General features: G+C 37.4%; 1 protein-coding gene across 6 annotated transcripts in view; it reads left to right on the top strand.

Moving 5' to 3' along the window:
* Positions 1-21,459, top strand: part of Nbea (neurobeachin) — a 558,359-nt gene that overhangs the window by 270,411 nt on the left and 266,489 nt on the right. For all 6 annotated transcript variants that reach the window (XM_052730144.1, XM_052730145.1, XM_052730143.1 and 3 more), the window contains 2 exons: positions 1,228-1,289; positions 12,564-12,628. In XM_052730144.1, the coding sequence (XP_052586104.1) occupies positions 1,228-1,289; positions 12,564-12,628 (127 nt within the window). The remainder of the gene's footprint in view (positions 1-1,227; positions 1,290-12,563; positions 12,629-21,459) is intronic.

Here is a 21,459-nt window from a genome sequence, read left to right as displayed (position 1 = left end):
AAGGTACTTGAGACTGCTAGTTGAAAACAAGAAATTAAAACTGTTGCTTCAACTTTGCATTTGTTAACATTTTGATGTAAGACCAAAGCATCTCTTTCTGTAAAATTATTTACTGGGCCAGCAGGTGGGCTCAGGAGGTAAGTACCTTTGCCCCATGGGCCTGGAGTTCTAGCCCCAGAACTCACACAGCTGTCCTTTGACTCTCACACACACACACACACACACACACACACACACACACACACACACACACAAACACACCACTTACCTATTCATAATAAATTTTATTAAAAGATGCTTTTTTGACTGTGTTTGTACTTAAGAATTAAAATTTTCAAAATCTATTCATTAAGCTCTTTTTCTATAAAAAATAGGCCCATGACTTGGACATTTATTTTAAAGTAGCATTCATTATAACTAATATTCAGAGATGATTATTTTAATAAGGTAGCAACCACTATAATTAATATGCTCAGAGATTATTATTGTCATATTTACATATCCCTATTATTGTATTTTATTTTGCAATTTGCAATTAAATTTGCAATTATGATCTACTTTCTTATTATATATAATAACATTTTACACATCATCCTTTATTTAGGAGAGTTGAATAATTTATGTCCAAGCTGTTTACAGAATGTTTTTCCCTGTAGACAAGGAATGGCATTAGAGCATAAAGTGACTTGCATGATCGAGTGATGTAAGGAACTTAACACAGGCCCCAGCAGACACGAGTCAGTAATCCTTGGGATCGCATACTCACTGTGCTCACTTTTTCATTCTTTGTGATACTTGGTCTGTGAGTTTGGATCGTTTAATAAGTTGTGGTGAATGAACTGTGTGTACCTTGTTTAATTTTGGTCCTCCAAGTAGAAAATGCCAGCAGCTCTTCCATATTTGTTCTCTGCTCCAGGAAACATACAGCAATGCCTTTGGATTAAAGCAACTCTAACTAGCTCAATTTCAGTAGTCATCCCTTACTTTATATAAACATTTTAAAACACCATGACCTAATAAGAACTGAAACATGAAATCAATATTTTAGCAACTTTCATATCACTTGGAACATTTGAATATTTTAAATTATTGTGAAAGAGTATATGGATGAATATTTCCATTCACTTAATTTCTGAAGCCTTGTTTCAAAGAAATGTTTTATAATTACAGTAAGGTAATTCTGTGCATGTGGTATGATTTGACCTTTGCTGTCCTTCCCCTATGCAGGCCTCGTGTGTATGAAGTCCAGCACGTCCGTGGTGGAGCTTGTCATGCTGCTTTGCTCTCAGGTAAGAGTTTCATTCGCTTGGTCAAGTTAACCTGCATGAGAATTTTTTATGCATGCATAATATTAATTATCATTTAAATTTTATCTCTCGCTGTGGAGAATGCAAAAGATAGTTGGCCTTGAGGCACATTAGAGCCTAGTGATCATCCCATGTAAGCGCTGCTTTACGCTCTCTTCTCTGCTCTCTTCTTCCTGACCTCCTGTCCTGTTCTGTCTGTGCCTGGCTCTGTTCTGTGCTCTTCAGGTCTTTTGCTATTGTCTGCACCATCTTTTAAAAATACTGCAGCCACATTACAATTTCAAAACCTAACTAGTAGTCACTGTTGTTTTCTTCGCTGTCTGATTAGAAGTGGTAGAAACTCCAGTTCCTTTTGTATCAGTACTAAACACATACAGTCCAGCCATTGGTGAGCCATCTTTGGCAGGCTGCTTTTCTAATTTTATGTCGAGTCGATATATATTAATAAATCTGAAAGTCTACTGAGTGGTGACTATCTTTAGTAACAAGAATTAATGGTAAATGGTTGGATATTGTTTCTTTTTAAAAGCTATACAAAAACAAACAAACCAAAAAACTTGATCTATCCAAAGCTTGAGAAGAACCATGTATTAGTTGGATAACTTAAATAGAAATGTATTGGTCTTTACTTTCCCTGGCACTTCAAGTCTCCCTGTTACCATATGAATGTGAAATATTCCATATTAGAGTGAAAAGGAAGTAGATACATGTTTGTAATAAGTAGCTGTTATATTTATCCGTGGTCTCCTCAGTAGAAAGGTGAGCATATCTGACCATAACCGACCTGAGGTCCACCTAACGCCACCGCCAAGCCAGATAAGCCAAGCGTGACTTCATTGGTCTTTAAATGTTTTGGAGCAAACAGCAAAAGCTTACCTACTGACTTAACCGTGGTCTCCTCAGTAGAAGAGTGAGCACACCTGACCATAACCGACCTGAGGTCCACCTAACGCCACCGCCAAGCCAGATAAGCCACGTGTGACTTCATTGGTCTTTATATATCCCGGAGCAAACAGTAAAAGCTTACCTACAGATTTCCAGGTTCACATTTACTTTCTTCAGGAGTGTGTTCGTGGGAAGCCAGGAATACAGTTGAGAGGAAACCATAGAGAGCACCAGCCCTGGAAGGAGCTCATCTGCAGAGCGTGTGAAAATTGTACCCAGTGCCGAGGTCCTGAGTTCAGGGGAAATGGAAGCTCCGTGGACATTTTAGGTTGATAAGAATCCAAATATTTAGCAGCTTTTGTGGCAAGGCATAGTTTAGAATGCCTTCTTTCTTAGCCCTGACTATCACTGCAGTTGAGAGAAATAAAGAGGAATGTTGCATTAGGATCTGGTGTCTTTAATGGCCTCATCATCTAATCATAGGTTTCACATCACCCATTTGCTGGCTCCAGGAATTCCTGCCATTAGGGGCCCTAGAGAGGAAACTTTGCCCCAGATATTGATTGGAAGGAAGAGTGGGAAATGTAAGCTCTCTCTGTGGTGCACTTTCTTCAGTGTGTCAGCAGCACAGCATGACAAACGGCCTCTTAGATTGATTTCCAAATTGAAGTTCTAAAAGAATTCAGTGTTCAAACACTGACAAATTTAAATCTTTCAAGTGCTTTCCTGGTTAAATAGCCCTCACATAAGTAACCTGAAAGGTCTACACATTAAAAATAACTCAGGTTGTTTTGTTGTTTTCAGTTAATCTGTAATGTTACTTTCTACAAAGCAAAATTTTTAAGAAAGCAAATGAGTGGTTTTCATTCCACCAAATGCAGTTGTGTAGGTTAACTATTTTAGTGTGGAATTAAGCTTATCAATCCATCATTGCAGATCATTAGCTGGTCCATAGATGTTTTCAAACTTTGGTTTTGAGGGTACTGAGGAAGATAGACACATTTCAAAAGGTTCTTAAAGTAATATGACATTTTTCTCTAACACTAAAATTCGTGATTTTTACCAATTAGCAGGATGACCACAGCAGTGACAGACCTCTGATGAGGAAAGTTAACAGTGCTGTAGAGATAGCGTGGCCTAGCTCTCCGAAAAGCATGATCTTTTCTGCAGATCTTAATGCATTTCTTCCATTGGAGCTGATCCCTGTAGAATTAGCAGCAGTCTGCGGGCTGTCTTCCTGCCAAGGCAGGCAATCATGATGAATCTTTAAAAGCTCAGGCCGCAGAGCTCTTTTTGCGTTGTTTTACTGACCGTCACCACAGGATGAGCAACAGCAGTGAGCGAGACTAACAAAAATAGTTCCAAGTTCAATGAGTCCTTACTGTCTGGATACACTATATGCTCCCCATTCCAGTGAGAAACACCTTAAAATATTATCCCTGCCAAAATAAGTTTTCAATGCAAATGTCATTTTGTAGTTTGTTAGCATAAAATGTATTTATCCTCAAATTTAGACAAGCCATTGGCAACTCAAACTGTGTTAGAATAAGCAATGGGGATTGAACAGAAAAGGAAGTGAACTTTCCTTTGGCTGCTCTCTTTGCTACAACTCATTAGATGCTTTTACTTTTACACTTTTCATTTCCATGTTGGAAATTCTTCGTTAAATACTACATGTTATTAAGAATATTTGATTTTCTTTCTTTCTTTTCTGAGCACCTAAAAAATTACTCTTGTCAACAGTTTGTGTCCAAAATGTGGTCTCAATTCACATGAGATCACATTACAAATGTCTGAAGGTACTTGTCAAGGATAATTCAGTTCATATGGCACCCTCTAAACTCCAAGGGGCATGGTATCCAGTTTACCACTAGTAGGATTTTGCATTTCCTCAAAAACATATTTAAGTTTCAAGAAGATATTACCATTCTCCATTGTAATTTGCTTATTGTTCCAAAAACAGAACAATTTTTGCTATATTTGGATACTTTCTTCCATGTGCATCTTAAATTTTAAGAACTAATTATTTACTCTTCACTTATGGTTTGTATTAAAATAGTTACCATCATCTTCTTAACAAGATGTTTCTTACCCTTTCGAAGTGTAAGGAACTGTATCAAGTGGTTAGTCTGTGTTCTACTTGACAAAGAGCTCCTGGCCAGTGTCCCGCACAGGCTCCGCGGTTGTTGTAGGGATCGTGGCGTCAGACTGTGGGTGAATCTCTGCAGTGCTGTGGCTGAGAGCTGCCACCCTCTCTTAACACCTAACTTCCCTCTGAAGTTACCCTTGCTGGACTACATTCTTAGATGAATAGCAGACGGAGTTTCTCAAGTCAACTTTTTTAGGTACTATAATCGTTTCTAATTATTTCCAGATTTTCTTTTTGAGGAAGTCTCCATGAGAAGAGCTCTAAGAAAACTTGAGTGTTGTTACCCACAGGATTTCTTTAAGCTTCCACCAGGAAAGCTTAGCAGATGCCACTTTCATTTCTCTTTGCCTTATGTGTCAAGAGATAAACTGAGGGACCGCATGTAAAAAAAGTTATTTTCTCAGTATTTAAGTGCTTTATGACTTAAAGCACTGAGTAAGCAAATGCCTGCTTAATAAATCATTCCTGTTCTCATTAAAAACTTTAAAATACATAAGTTAAAATAAAGACTCTTAGGATCTATGTATGACATGCTCAGCATGAATTATTTTGTGGTTTGTATGACTTTGTTCTTTTCTAAGTACTTCATATACTTGACTAAAAGGATTTGGTGACTTCACTGGTGTGGTCAGGGTGTGACCCAGGACTTTAAAAACAGCACTTACAAAGGAGCCACAACTGAGGAAAATCTTTCTCCTTTCAAGTGATTTGGCCTTTGAACATTTAATTTTTAAAAACTTTTTCTCCGGTTTGGTACAGTTTAGTCAAATGGCACAAAAGAAAATGATTTTCTTCTAGATGTAATAAAGCCAAGATGAGATTCTAAGGCAAGGCTGAGGCTAATGCAGAGGCCTGATAAATGTCTTCATTCATGTGTACTCAGTACTGTACTGAGTACTCCATACTGTAAGGACTTGAGGTTGTGTAATAAGATGATAAATATGAGAAAAGCAGAGATGGATCCCGTGTTTTTCTCCAGGCCTTGGGAAATATCATTAAATCCTGAATGTGAATGAAATTCTATCACATGTGAGTCAGTGCTTAGGCACTCTGTGACCACCTTTTGTTAGTATTTTTTTGGTTACTAAAACCTTAGTGACATGCTTCCATCCTGATAGGAGGCTAGGCATATTATCTGTGGTATTACAAATTACACATCTGAATTTGAAAGCAATGAGTCAGAAATTAAAAACGAAACAAAACAAAAAACCAACAACACATGTTCTGAGATTTTTAATTAATATAATCAAGCAACATGCATGTGTGACTCTGAAGACTGAATGTTCATGGCAGGCTCTACGGAAGTGGACCCTGAGGCTGGTAGGCTTTCCCAGCTACATTATCAGAGAAGGAGACACATCTCTTGGAGACAGTCCAAACATGTGTGAAGGTCTTTTTGTCCTCTTAGGTCTGTCCTCAGACCTAGGGCTAACCTTGTTTATTGCACATCAAAAATGAAATAACTAGGATTAGTGAGATAGTTCCACAGGTAAAAGTGCTTAATCTGCAAGCCAGACAACCAGAGTTCTATCACCATAAGAAAATGAGAGAACCAAATCCCTGAAACTGTCATCTCACTTCTAAATGAGAAAAGGAAATAAAAAGGGAGGACATGACTGTTCCTGGATGTGGTGGAGGAGAAAGTTTATTGTCGATAAAAGGGAGAGCACAGTAAATATGAGAAAGAACATAGCCAGAGGCATCAGGAAGGGTCCAGAGTGAAAATGTCTGCCAAGTGAATCAGGCCATATGAGAAGAGGGGACAACCAGGAGCAGTAGCCAAGAGGACAAGAGGTCCAAAAGGTCAGAAAGGACCGGCATAGTCAAATGGCTGCATTATATAGGGAAGAGCAGCTGCAGCGAGGGCAGCCCAGCCCCTAGGCTGGAGAGTTCAGGGTAGGCGTGGGGTATGCCAGTCAGGAGGACCCTGGAACAGGTATGGACTGAGGGATGCTGGGAGAACCTGGCACCCAGCATATGCTTTGATATGTTAATAGGCACCAAAGTTAGTCATTTGTCCAGGTTTGAGACCTAACAACTGCCACTTGCACTCCATGGCACAAGCATACTGATGCCCCCTCCTTCAGTATCACACACACATTAATAATAATAATAATAATAATAATAATAAAAAATAACAATTTTTATAAAATAAATCATACCAATTTTTACTGGGTTATATAGAGTATTTCACGTTTTTCTGGGTGTCTTTTAAATGAAGTTTTCACAATTTTAGTCATTTTTTTCTTAATCTTTTAACAAATCCATCTTTTTGCTTGATACCTTCTGTAAGCTCCCTACCTTCATGTTCACATGAATCGGCTTACCTAAAAAGATGTGAATGATCAGCCTAAAAAAAAAGGAAGCTTTGGGGCTGGAGAGATGGCTCAGCGGTTAAGAGTGTGGACTGCTCTTCCAAAGGTCCTGAGTTCAATTCCCAGCAACCACATGGTGGCTCACAACCATCTGTAATGAGATCTGGCGCCCTCTTCTGGCCTGCAGGGAATACTGTATACATAATAAATAAACCTTTTAAAAAAAAAAAAAGGGAGCTTCAATGGGATGGTCAAGGAAAGGGAAAGGAGATCATTCTCTGAAGAGAAAGGTCCATCCCAGATCAGGAGTTTCTGTCCCCTGTCTCATGTAACTTCTTGTGTCATGTAAAAGGCCTTCATATTCTCATGCTAAATCAGAAATTAAAAGTTATACTTTACATGTTCAGCTTTTGAACTTGGTTTTAGAAGTTCTTGTTGTATCAAACTTTAATTTCAAGACTTGAAAGAATTCAGAGCCACATCTGTAACTAAATCTTAACTGAATATTTGAACGTGACAAACACTAATTTTTTAAAACGTTGCATATTTTCTTTTAGAATTGCTCTAATTGTGTCCATAGATTTTGATGTGTTATGTTTTCATGTTCATTCATTCAGTTTTTAAAAGGTTTTATCCTTTTTGACTTCTGCTTGACCCAGTTTTCACGTGATTGTATGTTTGTTGCTCAGAGTCAGTTTTGTGTGCTTTCTTCTGTTTCTGTTGTGGACATCCAGCTTTAATCCATGGTGAGCTTTTGTAGACAGTTCGATAGGCTTCTGAGAAAAATAAATCAAAATAAAACAGAACAAACATTCTTTAGTGCTTGGGTGGAATGTTCTGTAGATATCTGTTAGATCAATTGGATGTATGGTATTATTTAACTTCAGAGTTTATTTAATTTTTATCTGGATGCCCTGTCTTTTGGTGAGACCGGGGTATTGAAGTCACCCATTATCTGTTAGGGTTGATGTGTGACTTCTAGATAGAGTGTTTCTTTTATGAAATTGGATGTCCTTTTGTTTTGTGGGTATGTCTAGAACTGTAATATCCTCTTGATGGATTTTTTCTTTAATAAGTATGTGTACCTATGTTGAACATGTTCAAACTTCATGTAGTCAGTCTTTAAGAAATATAGTAGGACAGCTATCTATATAGCATTTATATCACTAAGCATTTTTATGCTAAGAACTACAAATCTAATGATTATTTATATTGTACCAGGGGATGTACTTATATTTTATACAAATACTATACCATTTTATATGAGGGACTTAAGCAACCCTGAATATTGGTATCCTTATGTTGCCTACTTGTTTTTATATGATTGTCCTTTATATTAGCAATTTCTCTAAATTAATCAATTAATCATTGGGTTTTTGTTGTTTCTTACATTATTTTTTCCTATAAGCTTTTAGTACAATGTTCGTGAAAGTAAGCCATGAAAAGGCAAAAAAGAAAAAAATACTTAAAATGTTTTACACATATACTCAGATATACATTAGCTTATCTTTCTGTCCTAGATGGCTTCCTTCTTTCCTTCCTTCCTTCTTTGCTTTCTTCTTTCTTTTTTGCTATGATAAACTCCATGACCTATAACACAAATCTTAAAAGGTCTTATTAATAAAAAAAAAAGACCCAGAGCCAGATATTGAGGTAAAAGCTGAAAGACAGGAGAGGCAGAAGCAAGCCATTAGTTCTTACCACCACTAGTTCTTACCCCTATGAAATCCTCCACCAAAAGAGAGCAAGCTCCTCTCTCCACCCCTCTATATCACTTCCTCTCTCGGCCCAGCTCTATCACTTCCTATCTATCTGTACAGACCTGCAGACCTCCATGGTTTACTAGTGGCTAGCTCCTCCTTCTGATTTGCAGGCAAGCTTTATTTGTTAGAGCACAAATAAAATATCACCACAATGACCAGAAGCAGGTTGAGGGGGTGAAAAGGATTTATTTCAGCTTACTCTCCCAGGTCACAGTCCATCATGAGGGGAGTCAGTACAGGAACTCAAGGCAGGAAGTTGAAGGCAAGAACCATGGAAGAATACTGTTTATTGACTTGCTTTCTCTGGCTTATCTCAGGGTGACTTACTTAGTGTAGTGTTGCCCATAGCAGGCTGGGCTCTCCTATTATCTACCAACATTCAAGACAGTACACACAAACATGCCCATAGGCCAGTCTGACCTAGACAGTTTCTCAGTTTAAGTTCCCTCTTCCCAGGTCACTTTCCTGTGTGTCAGTTTGAAAGTAAAAACTAATCAGCACACTTTCCCATTAATAGAAAATGTGTGGGTCACCTCTTTTTTATTTTACACAGTATTCTTCACTCCAGTTCTTATTCTTATTAGCTTTACTAGCTTATTGCTTGGGTTTTTCAACATGTCATCATCTTATCAGTTACAATGAGCATTTACTTTGAAGATTTTAAGGAAACCACCACTTTGGGTGATAGTTAATGTTAAGTAGACCTTAAGGATACAGGAAATAAAAAATCAATTTTCAGTTTCCAGAAGACTTTAAATCTATTCTTACCCTCTTGTTTTCCTTCTAATATTTACCATATTTTCAAAATGTTTAAGATGGATTAAATGCCTAAGGATATTAAGTTGGCATGTTTAATTTTATACAAAGAAGGAGGAATGAGTAATGTGCATTGAGCTGGCATAGATGAGGAGAAACTGAAGGAAAGAATAATGTTCTGGGCCTGAGCTGTCTACCGGTCATCCTACTGACATAAGAGAACATAGGGATTTCATCATCACCCTTCTGGAACTTATTTGTCTTCAGAGTGTTCCATTTCAAAGAGTCTTCACACAAGATCCAATTCCCTGAGAAAGTCCCTCATCTTAAGGAAATTTTATGCATCCACAAAGAACAGTTAAAAATGGTGACAAAGCTGTTTTAAAGACTTGATTGTCCTCTGCAAGCATTTCAACTTGAAATGAAATGTTTCCCACAAAGATAAAGATGTAATGTGGTGTGTTCATGTACCCAGCAGCATGCAGTCATGCCACGTGCTCCTCTGCTCACCATGAGTTTATGTTGTGCAGGGTTCTCCTGGGGCAAGATATAGCCTTAGAAAAAAATATATTTCACATAATACAGAATAATGTAGCAGGCCACATCCTGATTGCAACATTCTGTTTACAAAATTATATAACACTGTTCTAAGATACAAATTTCTTAAATGAAGGCTGGTGCTTCTATTATCATTGGCTTGCTTATACTTAAACACCAACATGCTTACCTTAGCTCTAACTTTTAACTATTTCTGTATCAAAAGTTATAAAATTATCATCTGGCCTAAAGGCAGATTACAGATATTTTTAGTTTGATCTAACTAGTTTTCAAAACCTTTACTTTGCTCATCTTGTACATTGGAATATTTGGATGTGTTCTCTAAAATGTCTGTGAGTTCTGTGATTGAAGAGCATGTCAACAGAGCCATAGGTTTAAGAAGTTGTCTCTATGACTGACTCTTCTTCATAGTGGAATGAATTGTTATCACAGTAAATGTCAAATAGTCCTGAAAAGCTAATATCTTTTGTGGAATCTTGATTTGCAATAAACATAGTATTTAAGAACAGTGTCTAAAAGGATGGTAGTAGGACACCTATTTAAAATGTAAGAAAAGAAGGCCCCTGTGATTTTCAATAAAGATGGAATTGAACGGAGTTCTGAGAAATGGAGCAGCCTTGTCGAAGTGCTTCACGGCTGCAGCAGAGTGGCTTTGTGCTGTCCCCAAGTCTTTTCCCAGTTACTGATTCTCTTTGTGCATAAAGTGTAGGTTCATGGTTTTCCTTGAAATAATCATCTATCAGTTTGCTTCAGTACTTTATTCTTAGCACAAATTCAAAGCTCTAAATGGGAATGTGATCTATAGTGAAGAAAAAGGTTGAGGTTAGCAAGAAGACTTTTTTGTGAATCTGGATTCATGCTTACGGCAATTGAATACCTCTAGGTAACTAGCTTTTCATATCTAAAGAAAAGCATGGTCTTCTATATAATGAGCTAAATAAAGTTTTGCTCCAATGCTGCATGGTTATTAATTAATAATTAATAACACTATTAATTATAACTATATCACTCATTCAGAAAAGACTTGTACTGAGTTTACTTGTATACTGATATCAATTTGAGTCAAAACTTGGATGTAAGAAGCTAAGAAATTGCATTTTACTATAATAAATAAACTTTCATTCCACCATATCTGTTAAGATGTAAAAATATTATATAAAATAGTGGTTTTCCATGTGCAAAAAGAAGCAAAAGAAACGTAAGTCATGAAATGGGATTTGTAGATGAGTGACATGAGTAATTAATAGAAATTATATATATATATGTATATTAATGGAACTAGAGAAATATTTATGGAACTACTAAAAGGAATATAGTTTTTAATTAAAAACTTACTTGCCAACTATATATTTTTAAGAAAGTTGAAGTTATTTGAATTAACCCAACACCAAAGTGGATATTTAAGTATATTCCAAATTTTCCATAGGAAGTATACAAAATAAGCAGTATTTCTAATGTTCCTAATCCAAAACATAGTACCAGAGTTGTTGGTGTTCATATCTGTAGCCCTTTCTCTGTGTGGTCACTAGATTCAAGCATTTAGCAAATGTGGCTAATCTCCAATTAGCAAAGAGAGAATACTTTAGAGTAATATTAAGTATTGTTTTACACATTTGAAAATAATGAATTTGTAGTTTTGTGCTGTTTCAGTCTTTTTGAATGTGAGTCTGACTAGAGTAATTTATTTCCAAAGCAGTCTAGAGATAGGGATTGTGTAAAGGTACAAATGCATAAATGTATAGATTTCCTAAATGTATAGCAACATAAAGGTATAGATACATAAAGGCATAGGTTGCATAAAGTTACAGATGCAGAAAGGCATAGGTGCATAAAGGCAAAGATGTATACAGCTACAATTGTCTAAAGGCATGAATGCATAAAGGTACATGTGCATAAAGACATAGATACATAAAGGTTTAGATGTATAAAGTATAGATTCATTAAGGCACAGATTCATAAAGGTAGAGATGCATACAGGTATATGTGCTTAAAGGCATAAATACATAAAAGCACAGATGCATAAAGGCATATGCACATAAATGCATAGATACATAAAGGTATAGATGCATTAAGGCATAGGTGCATAAAGGCACAGGTCCATCAGGGTATATGTGTCTGGAGATATGTATACATGCACAGATACATAAGCATACAGATGCAGAAATGCACAGATTCATAAAGGTGCAAATGCATAAAGATGTATGTGCATAAATGTGTAGATGCATAAATGCACAGATATATAAAGGTATATGTGCATAAACATATAGATGTATAAATGCACAGATGCATAAAGGTATATGTGCATGGAGGTATAGATATATAAATGCAGATACATAAGCATATAGATGCAGAAATGCACAGATGCATAAATTTATAGATTGATAAATGTACAGATACATAAAGGTATATGTGCATAAATGTATATATGCATAAAGGCATTTCCAGTTTTGCTTCCAGTTATAATGAAAACTCTGTATTAATGACTAAAATTTTCAATAGTATAAAATATCTCTTCCTTGTGCATAGCTTCAGGCCTCTTTTGGTCATTTGGTCTTTCCTGGAAGGAAGCTTGGTGCTTAACGACCATTTTACCTGCTATCTTACTTTCCAGCAAACTTCAATTTTCCGGGCACCAAAAGCCACCTTTTCAACTGTGTGAATCAGGGTCATTAAAATTTCTTCTGAAATGACACTTGTTATAAAACCTTGCAAAGACATTTGAAAACAAAGTATTGTGGAGGTTACTAACAGTGTCAACATAGTTCCTAGCTAGTTACTATTTCATTTGCATGTTCATTTTTCTTATATTTGCTTTGGTTTATCCCTTTAGGAATGGCAGAATTCTATCCAGAAGAATGCGGGCCTTGCATTTATTGAACTCATCAATGAAGGAAGGTAATTAATTTTACACTTTCTGGGAAACTAGACAGTGTGCATTTGATTCCACTGCGCAACTGCTCTTTCATACCATCTGTTCTATAAATTGTAAGAAAGTAGCTTTGAATTAAATAATTTAACATGTAGGTACTTAAATTTTAAATTAACAAATTTTAGGTGTTAAGTATTAGGTTTTGGATACAAAGTATATATGAAATAATATTAGATTCATGATGTTTTGTGAGATTTGAGCCACATCTTACTGAGTAGTGAAGTTGTATTAGACAGCTCAAGTGAATCCAGTCTGCAGTCCCATCTGCCACCCCATCTGTTTTCAGGCTAAGCTCCGTGATTACGCTTGAGCCCTTATCAGTTCACATGAAGTGGCTTCTTCTGATCCTGTCATGCAGTTGGTACCTGACCGGACGTATAAGGAATGTTCAACACAGAAGGTGTAACAGCCTTAGTTAGGAGTGTCTGTTCCCATTGTTAATGATGCCATAGATGATATTTTGTTTGAAACCATTGTTGTATTTGTCACTGTCATATGTGGTTGTTTACTATGATTTTTGCAGTGCTTTATGGGTGGTATAAGGTTGCTAGAGCTGTCACTGTTTGATATGTCTAGTTTCTATCAATCCAAGGCACACAACCATTACAAGATGAATTTCTTGTATGATATAGTGCATTCTAGGGAAAATAATTACTAAATATTTGGTATGATGTTTGCTTTTTTGGAACAAGCTTTACATAGATCAATAAGGAAGTAATGCTTATAGTATAAGAACTTGACTTTTTCTTCAAGAAATAATGATCCTTCAAAAGTAGTTTATATGTGGCATCAAAACTCAGTTTTTAGTATTGCTCTGCTTTCTTCCATCACTGAACTGTATCCTGAGAAACTATCTCTGTTTGTATAGTATCTTATTGCACATTTCTTCTTTTGATATGCATAAGCAATGTTTTCATCATAATACAGCTCTGAAACTTCAAATAAGTTTTATGCTTACTGCAGTGTTAAAAAATGAAGAAAATTATAAGAATTGATAATAGGGAAAGAGAGATGGCTTAGGGGTTAACAGGATTGACTGGCTGATCTTCCAGAGGACCCAGGTTCAATTCCCAGCACCCAACTGATGGTTCACAACCATCTTTTACTCCAGTTACAGTGAATGATGCCCTCTTCTGGACTCGGTGGGCATCAAAAATGAGAAAAATTATTTTACTGTCAATAACACTTCTTGGAGCAAAGGGAGCTGAACTTCTAGTGCTTTAATTGGATTGTAATTATTGACAGAAAAGAATGATGCTAGAAAATTTGCTAATATCAAAGATATAAAGCTTCTTGAAGTTTCCTTTTCCAGTAGTAGTTTAAGGTTTGCTTTATATTGAGAGGAATTGAAAATAAAGAAAATACTGATCACTTTTTTAAATAATTAAATCAGAAACTCTCTCCAAGAACTCATTGTTCCATACAAGCTTTGCCACATAGAGGGAGGAATATTATGATCCTAGTTGAAGGTGATCTTAGTATTGACAAGATAGTTTTCAGGATGAAAATTTTGGTCATTTAAAAGCATAGAACGTGCATGAGGGGAATATCTGCTCTTGTAAGTTAAGCTACAGTGCTTCAAGGTGGCCTTTATTATAAAATGGCTTTTATCTTGACGACATGTTTAAGGCTGAAGGAACCATGCCAGTGGGAAGAGAATGCCATCTTAAATTTGACCTGAGACACAGTTAAAAGACATCTAGACTCGGGGAGAAGAAAACTCTAGACTGGAGATGGAACTCAATAGACACTTCCTGCCTAGCATTCCAGAAACCTAGTGTTTGAATCCTAGCAGCACATAAGTTAGGCGTGGTGGAACATGCTTATAATACCACATCTGCACAGAGGTGCACAGAGGACGATTAGAAGTTCAAGGTGATGCTGAGCCACACAGTGAAGCTAGTCTAGAATACACAAAACTTTATCTTAAAAATCAAGCAATAAGCCGGGCAGTGGTGGCACATGCCTTTAATCCCAGCGCTTGGGAAGCAGAGGCAGGCTCTGAGTTCAAGGCCAGCCTGGGCTACAGAGTAAGTTCCAGAAAAGAAGCAACGCTACACAGAGAAACCCTGTCTCGAAAAACCAAAAAAAAAAAAAAAAAAAAAAAAAAAAACAATATAGCTTGTAGACTTGCAGACAGTGATAACAGTGCAAAGGCCTGGAGGCATGCGGTAAGGAGGAGGAGGTTTTCCCAGTCATCCCACAGCTACTGGGTCTAGTGCCACAGGCTCCAGCAGCATAGGGTCCTGTCATGAGAGAACTTGGGCTCTGGGTGCTGGGAAGTCATTATTGAGGATTAGGCATTGTGTGCAGTGTGATGCACAGATTCAAGGGTTCAGCATGGAACCATACTACCCTGTGAGTCTTCAGGCATCTTTTTAAGGATGATGTAGCTATGAGAATGGAAGACATGGACACATTAGAAAGTATCATTTGGAAATTAGATCAAGAAGACTGTGATGATAGAGAGAAGAGAAAAAAAAAAAACAAAGACAGCCTGGTTTCTGGCTTTGATAAATGGGTGTCATGTACTAAAGGTCCAGCTCGCCTAGGGAGAGCAGTGCAGGAGGGCCATTGTTTGCTGAGAAGTGCTTTTGATTTGGGTTACACTGAACCTGTGAAATTACAGAGGTTCAGAACTTATCAAAGTACTTGGATCCTGAGCTCTTCAGAAAGCAAGTCAGAAGGGTTTTAGATGAGTGGGAACTCAAAGGCAAGCTTCTAGTGCATGGAAATCATCTCTTTACCCACATCTCCATGTGTTTGCCTCTTTTTTGTTTGTTTGTTTTTTCAAGACAGGGTTTCTCTGTGTAGCTTTGGAGCCTGTCCTGGAACTTGCTCTGTAGACCAGGCTGCCCTCAAACTCACAGAGATCCACCTGCCTCTGCCTCCCAAGTGCTGGGATTAAAGGTGTGCACCACCACTGCCTGACCTCTCTCTGTGTTCTGGAGTTAGCTTAGATACAACCCTATCACAGACATTCCCATGAACAACCACCTGCATGACATCATCTCCAGTTATCTTTGTCACCAGTTGTAGCTAGAGTTTTCCTGCCTGGCCCACAGTCAGGACAAATCTCTCTCACCTGCCAGTCCCACAACCGCTCAGACCCAACCAAGTAAACATAGAGACTTATATTGGTTACAAACTGTATGGCCGTGGCAGGCTTCTTGTTAACTTTTCTTACAGCTTAAATTAATCCATTTTTATAAATTTATACCTTGCCACGTGGCTCGTGGCTTACCGGCATCTTTGCATGCTGTTTGTCATCATGGCGGCTGGCAGTGTCTCTCTGACTCAGCCTTTCACTTCCCAGTTTTTTCTCCTCCTTGTCCCGCCTATACTTCCTGCCTGGCCACTGACCAATCAGTGATTTATTTATTGACCAATCAGCAACACATTTGACATACAGACCATCCCACAGCAACCAGTTTACAGGTCTCCACCCTAAAACTCTTTCCTTAAAACTTAAATTGTATTTGCTATCTTAGATGTATATAGACCACCACAACTCTGCAACCTGGAATAGTGCCCTAGTATGTATTAGAAATTAGAAGTATTTATGAAAAGATGAAGAAAAGTGAGCAAATTGTTAAAATGGCCAGTGTTGAAAAGACAGGAGAGAAGTGACTAAGGAAACCTCAGAGCTTGTGGGATGGTTTGGATAAGTCTAAAGTGCGGTCTGTATTTATAATCTAGTGTTTTCTCTTAGAGTCCAAGGTTGGTGGGAAAAAGGCTTGAGCACATTCCCCTTTCTCTTCACTGAGCCTGTAAAGTAGACTCCTTTTCCCCTGCTCCCCAACCCCTCCCCTTCCTCTTGGGCCATACTCAGAATGGCTTAGTGCTAGGAATTGCTCACTGGCCATGTGTTTCTTATGGCTATTTTCACAGTGCCTAGTCAGATATGGCACACACATATTATTTATGCCCAAGTTCACATATCAGCTCTTCCACTGGAAAATGCTTTTACTATAAGCATTTAACATAATCATACCCTGACAGTATTTTAGAGAAGGATCTAAAATGGTAGCACCTATATCTCTGAAGGTTGAAAATAATGCATGTGACATTTATAATAGCTGCTGATATACACTTAGGATGAGAGGCTCCATTTGTGTTGTTACATATTATACATACTCAGAATTCTCTGGTTCCCATCTATAGTTTGGGTCATTCTTCAATTTTCTCATGCAAAATCAAAATGGTTTTTGTTTGTTTGTTGGGTTGTTTGTTTGTTTGTTTTTCGAGACAGGGTTTCTCTGTGTAGTTTTGGTGCCTGTCCTGGATCTCGCTCTGTAGACCAGGCTGGCCTCGAACTCACAGAGATCCGCCTGGCTCTGCCTCCCGAGTGCTGGGATTAAAGGTGTGAGTCCCCACTGCCCAGCTTCAAACTCAAAATGTTAATACTGGTTTCCAAAGGCCAGTATGTAGATGACCATTCAGTTCTTAGAGTAAAAGCACATCCCTCTGTGTATCTGCTACTGTAACTACTCACTCACTGTGTGCTACATACAAACTCAGTACTTCACATGTGTGGTACCTCATTTGGACACAGAACATAGTTCCTAACTCTCAGCTTGACTGTTGGGCTATCCATTTATTTGCCTGGTAGGAATGGAAATAAAAACCTCCAAGTGGAAATTGTTATAAATGTTTATCTTTCTTAACAGCTACATCCATTAATACAATCCATCAATCAGAGCCTGAGAAAGCATGTGTGAGTCATCTACAATTAACAGGAAAAACCAGCTGATGAATGCGCAGCTGAACTAAAGCACACCCAGGACAGCCTGGAATTATACTCTGGATCATTTAAAGGAATCTAACAGAATCTTTATTATTAAAACAAAGCAAGGTTAATGGAATGTAAAATTACCTATAATATCTTGGCAATAATAATTAGAATTTAAATTATTAAAATATGAAATGAAGAGGAAGTATATAAGGAAGACATTTTTTAAATATGGGATGTGAGTAATTCTTTGAAATGAATTAATCTTTTCCCTAAATAAAGTTCTATCACCCTTTTGAAAGGAATATCAGATATAATTAATGAATATCAGATACAATTAATGAATTCACTGTAAAAATGCACGATGTTTATGTTCACTGCTGATATAACCTGGGCTCACAATGTTCCAGTTTTCATTTTATGAAAGGTAAAAGATAAACTTTAAGCCTTTAGGATCTTAAGAGGCAGAACTTGATCCAGGTGTAGTTCATTAATAATTATGTGGCCGCTGTTTGCATGCCATTTAACATTTAAACTGTCAAGGTTTTGTTTGAGTTTGTTTCTCCAGCAGACACAGTCAGTCACTCACACTGAATCTCTCTCTGTCTCTGTCTCTCTCTCTCTGTCTCTGTCTCTCTCTCTGTCTCTGTCTCTCTCTCTCTGTCTGTCTCTCTCTCTCTCTCTCTGTCTGTCTCTCTCTCTCTCACATACACACACACACACACACACACACACACATACACACCAGCAATTTCCAAAGCTGTAATCTCTGAATCATTTCCTTGGAGCTGATGTTTTGGTTTAGTTTTTAACCATGAATCTGTGGAAACTTGAAAACAAAAGTTCTTTCTCTGTATGGTTTCATCTAGAGCCCTAATAAGATCTTTTTCTTACTATTCTGTGTGTGTGTGTGTGTGTGTGTGTGTGTGTGTGTGTGTGTGTGTAATAAATTATTTAGTGCTGAATTTTGCAAGGAAATGATTAAAAACTGTCTTATGCTTTATAAAATTACCATGTAGTTCTATTTTTGACTTGAACATTTTAGACAATGTTGACAAAATATGATTATTCAAAGCTGAAGAAAGTCCCATTTAATACAGATTAAATTTCACATACTAGGGAAATGCATTTCACATTTACTTGTGTTAATTTGCTTTATGTTTTTATAACAAAACACTGGAATCTGGCTGGTTTATAAGCAAAAATTTCTTGTCCCATCATTCTCAGTGCTGGGAAGTCCAAGATCAAGGCTCCAGCATCTGGCAAGGGTCTTTTTGCTCCGTGCTCCCAAGGTTAAAATGGAAAGACAGGATGAGAAAGAGCAAGGGGAGGAATGGTCTTGGTTTTGTAACAAGCCTACTCTTGCAATAACATTAATCTATTCATAAGGCCACAGCCCTGAAGACCTATTAACCTCTTAAAGCCCCTATTTTTAACACTGTTGCAACAGGGTTAAGATTCAGGCTCATAAACTTTAGGAAACATTCAAACCACGGTGATCTTCAATCTTATTTGAATTATATTTTAACCATATTTAAAATATTTCACCAGATACACTTGTATTTAGATATTTTTAACTTTTGAGAGAAAAATTTTTAAAATATAATTCTGTCTTAACCATCCTTACTCAAGGCCAAGGTTCTGAGCTTCCCTCCATATATCAGGGAAATATAATAATCAAGTTCTAAGTTTAATAGTTCATGTGTTGGTACACAGAAAGCACAAAAGTGATTTTCCTCAATTTTACACACTATTTAAAAGCCAGCATTACTACTTTATAACACTGCCCCATCTGGGGAAAGACTAAGAAAAGGGTTTTATTGTTTATCAACTGTTAGTTTAACATAACGTACACACACACACAGGTAACCCTGAAGGTCTCAGCACCTGTTACCTACACAGCATTGAAGACCCAGCTCACTGAAGTCTTAGAAAGCATATCTTGTTTAGTTTCGGTATGGAGAGAAATACTTTTACACATATTTCTTCTGTCCTACTAACTTAGAATTGAGAAATTTGGATTTAACTTGAAGAAAAACTAACCCATTCAAGGATATCCTAGTCAAGGTATTCCTTAGTGCTAAATAATCATGTTAAAGCTCCAGTGGTGTGACTACAGAGCACTTCTTTTAGGAGAGGGACTCAGAGCCATACAAGCACAGGTTAAGATTACAGAAAGATAAGTGGCCCTGGTGCTCACTGTAAGGACAGATAGAGCCCCACCTTCCTCATCATAAGTAGCAAATGTAGGCAAGATCAAGATTGCATTGTTATCTCTGTGGTTTATATTAGTTACCCATGCATGTTTTCATGACTTGAGTGCTGACCAGTAATTTACTTACTGCTTAGTACTGATAGGGGTTTATGAAAGTTATCTATGTATCTTTGAGCATGTGCAACTTTTATAATTTTTCCTTTTTTCTTATAAAGAAGACATCAATACAACGAATTATACCATTATCTAGACTTCTGTATTTGTAGCATAATGGAAGAAAAGTAGTGAACTTCACTCACTAAAGAGCAGAAGGGATGTTAATAAAGTATTTAGATATTTAATGAATAAAAATACCAATTTTACCTTCCTAACCTTTCAGAAATATAAAGTGCTTCCCAGGTCATCTTATGAGACATCCTACCCTTTACAACAGCATCAAAGGCATTTCAAGAAATGAAACTTCCTATTAGTACCGTTGTTGGTTGTTTTTACTCTTTTGGGGGGCCCACCACCCAGCTCCCAAATAAATCATACATAGAAGCTTATTATTACTTACAAATGCCTGGCCTTAGCTTGGCTTGTTTCTAGTCAGCTTTTCTTACCATAAATTATTCAGTCTACCTTTTGCCTCTGGGCTTTTTCCTTTTCTTACTTCTTTCCTTTTCTTTTTCTTTTCTTACTTCTTTCACTCTTACTCTGTGGCTGGCTGTGTGGCTGAGTGACTGGCGCCTGATGTTCTCCTCTCCTCCTTTTCTTGCTCCCATCATAAACAGGTGCATCATCTATACATGGACTCGTATATCATATCCAGCAACTTGTGGAAATAATTCTACAAGAAAACTTGTAGTCAAAAATTTAGAGTTGGTGTGACATTCAAAACTGTTACATGATGCTCTCCATGCACAGACTGAAAAACACACTTGTGAGTGAGCATTCTCAGAGATTCAATACAGTGTGGAGTCATGATGCTCATTCTTAAATTAGGACTGAAAGTGAACTTCCTGAACATAGTGATGACTACAGAAGCACAGCCAACACCTTGCCTAGTGGAGACAGACTAAATACTTCTTCTGAAGAGCCAAAGTGTGGTGATACATCGTGCACCCTAATAAAGCCTGCCTGAGGATCAGAGGGCAGAGCCAGCCACTAGATTAGACAGAGGCCAGACAGTGGTGGCACACACCCTTAATCCTATCATCACAGGATGGATCTCTGTGAGTTCAAGGCCACACTGGAAACAGTCAGGCAGTGGTGACACACACCTTTAATCCCAGTACTGGGATGCACATACTCCTTTAATCCCAGGAAGTGACCTTAGGGCAGAGAAAGGTTTATAAGGCATGAGGAAACAGGAACTAAGGCAGTTCAGCTGAGATCCTTTTGGTTGAGGACTCAGAGGCTTTCAGTCAAAGGATTCCTGGAGTTGGTGAAGTAATAGGTGGTGGCTGTGGCTTGCTCTGCTTCTCTGATCTTTCAGCTTTCACCCCAGTATTAGGCTCCAGGATTTTTATTAAAAGACCATCTAAGATTCAAACAACACCAAAGCAAGGCAAGGATTTTTGTATCACTCAGCACTTGTATTGGGCATTTGACCAGAGGTCTCACCTCATTCATTTAGAGAGGCAATCCCATGGCCAAACAAGGTACTAGAACTACTAAGTGAATCAAGAAAATAGATAGGATATAAGATCAGTATTCAAATACTATTTGATAGCATGCTTATAAAAGAATCAAATCAAAAGTAAAGTGAAATACTTAGGACTACCCTCTTAATGTACACAAAATAATTGTACAATAAAACTACAGTGTATTTTATATAAACTAAAAGTTGAATAAATGTGCAACTCTTC

This window comes from Peromyscus californicus, unplaced genomic scaffold, assembly GCF_007827085.1.
Source record: "Peromyscus californicus insignis strain IS unplaced genomic scaffold, ASM782708v3 Scaffold_9__1_contigs__length_137607984, whole genome shotgun sequence".
NCBI classification, from domain to species: domain Eukaryota; kingdom Metazoa; phylum Chordata; class Mammalia; order Rodentia; family Cricetidae; genus Peromyscus; species Peromyscus californicus.
The sequence above is the reverse complement of the archived record's forward strand: the minus strand, read 5'-3'. Positions and strand labels throughout refer to the sequence as shown.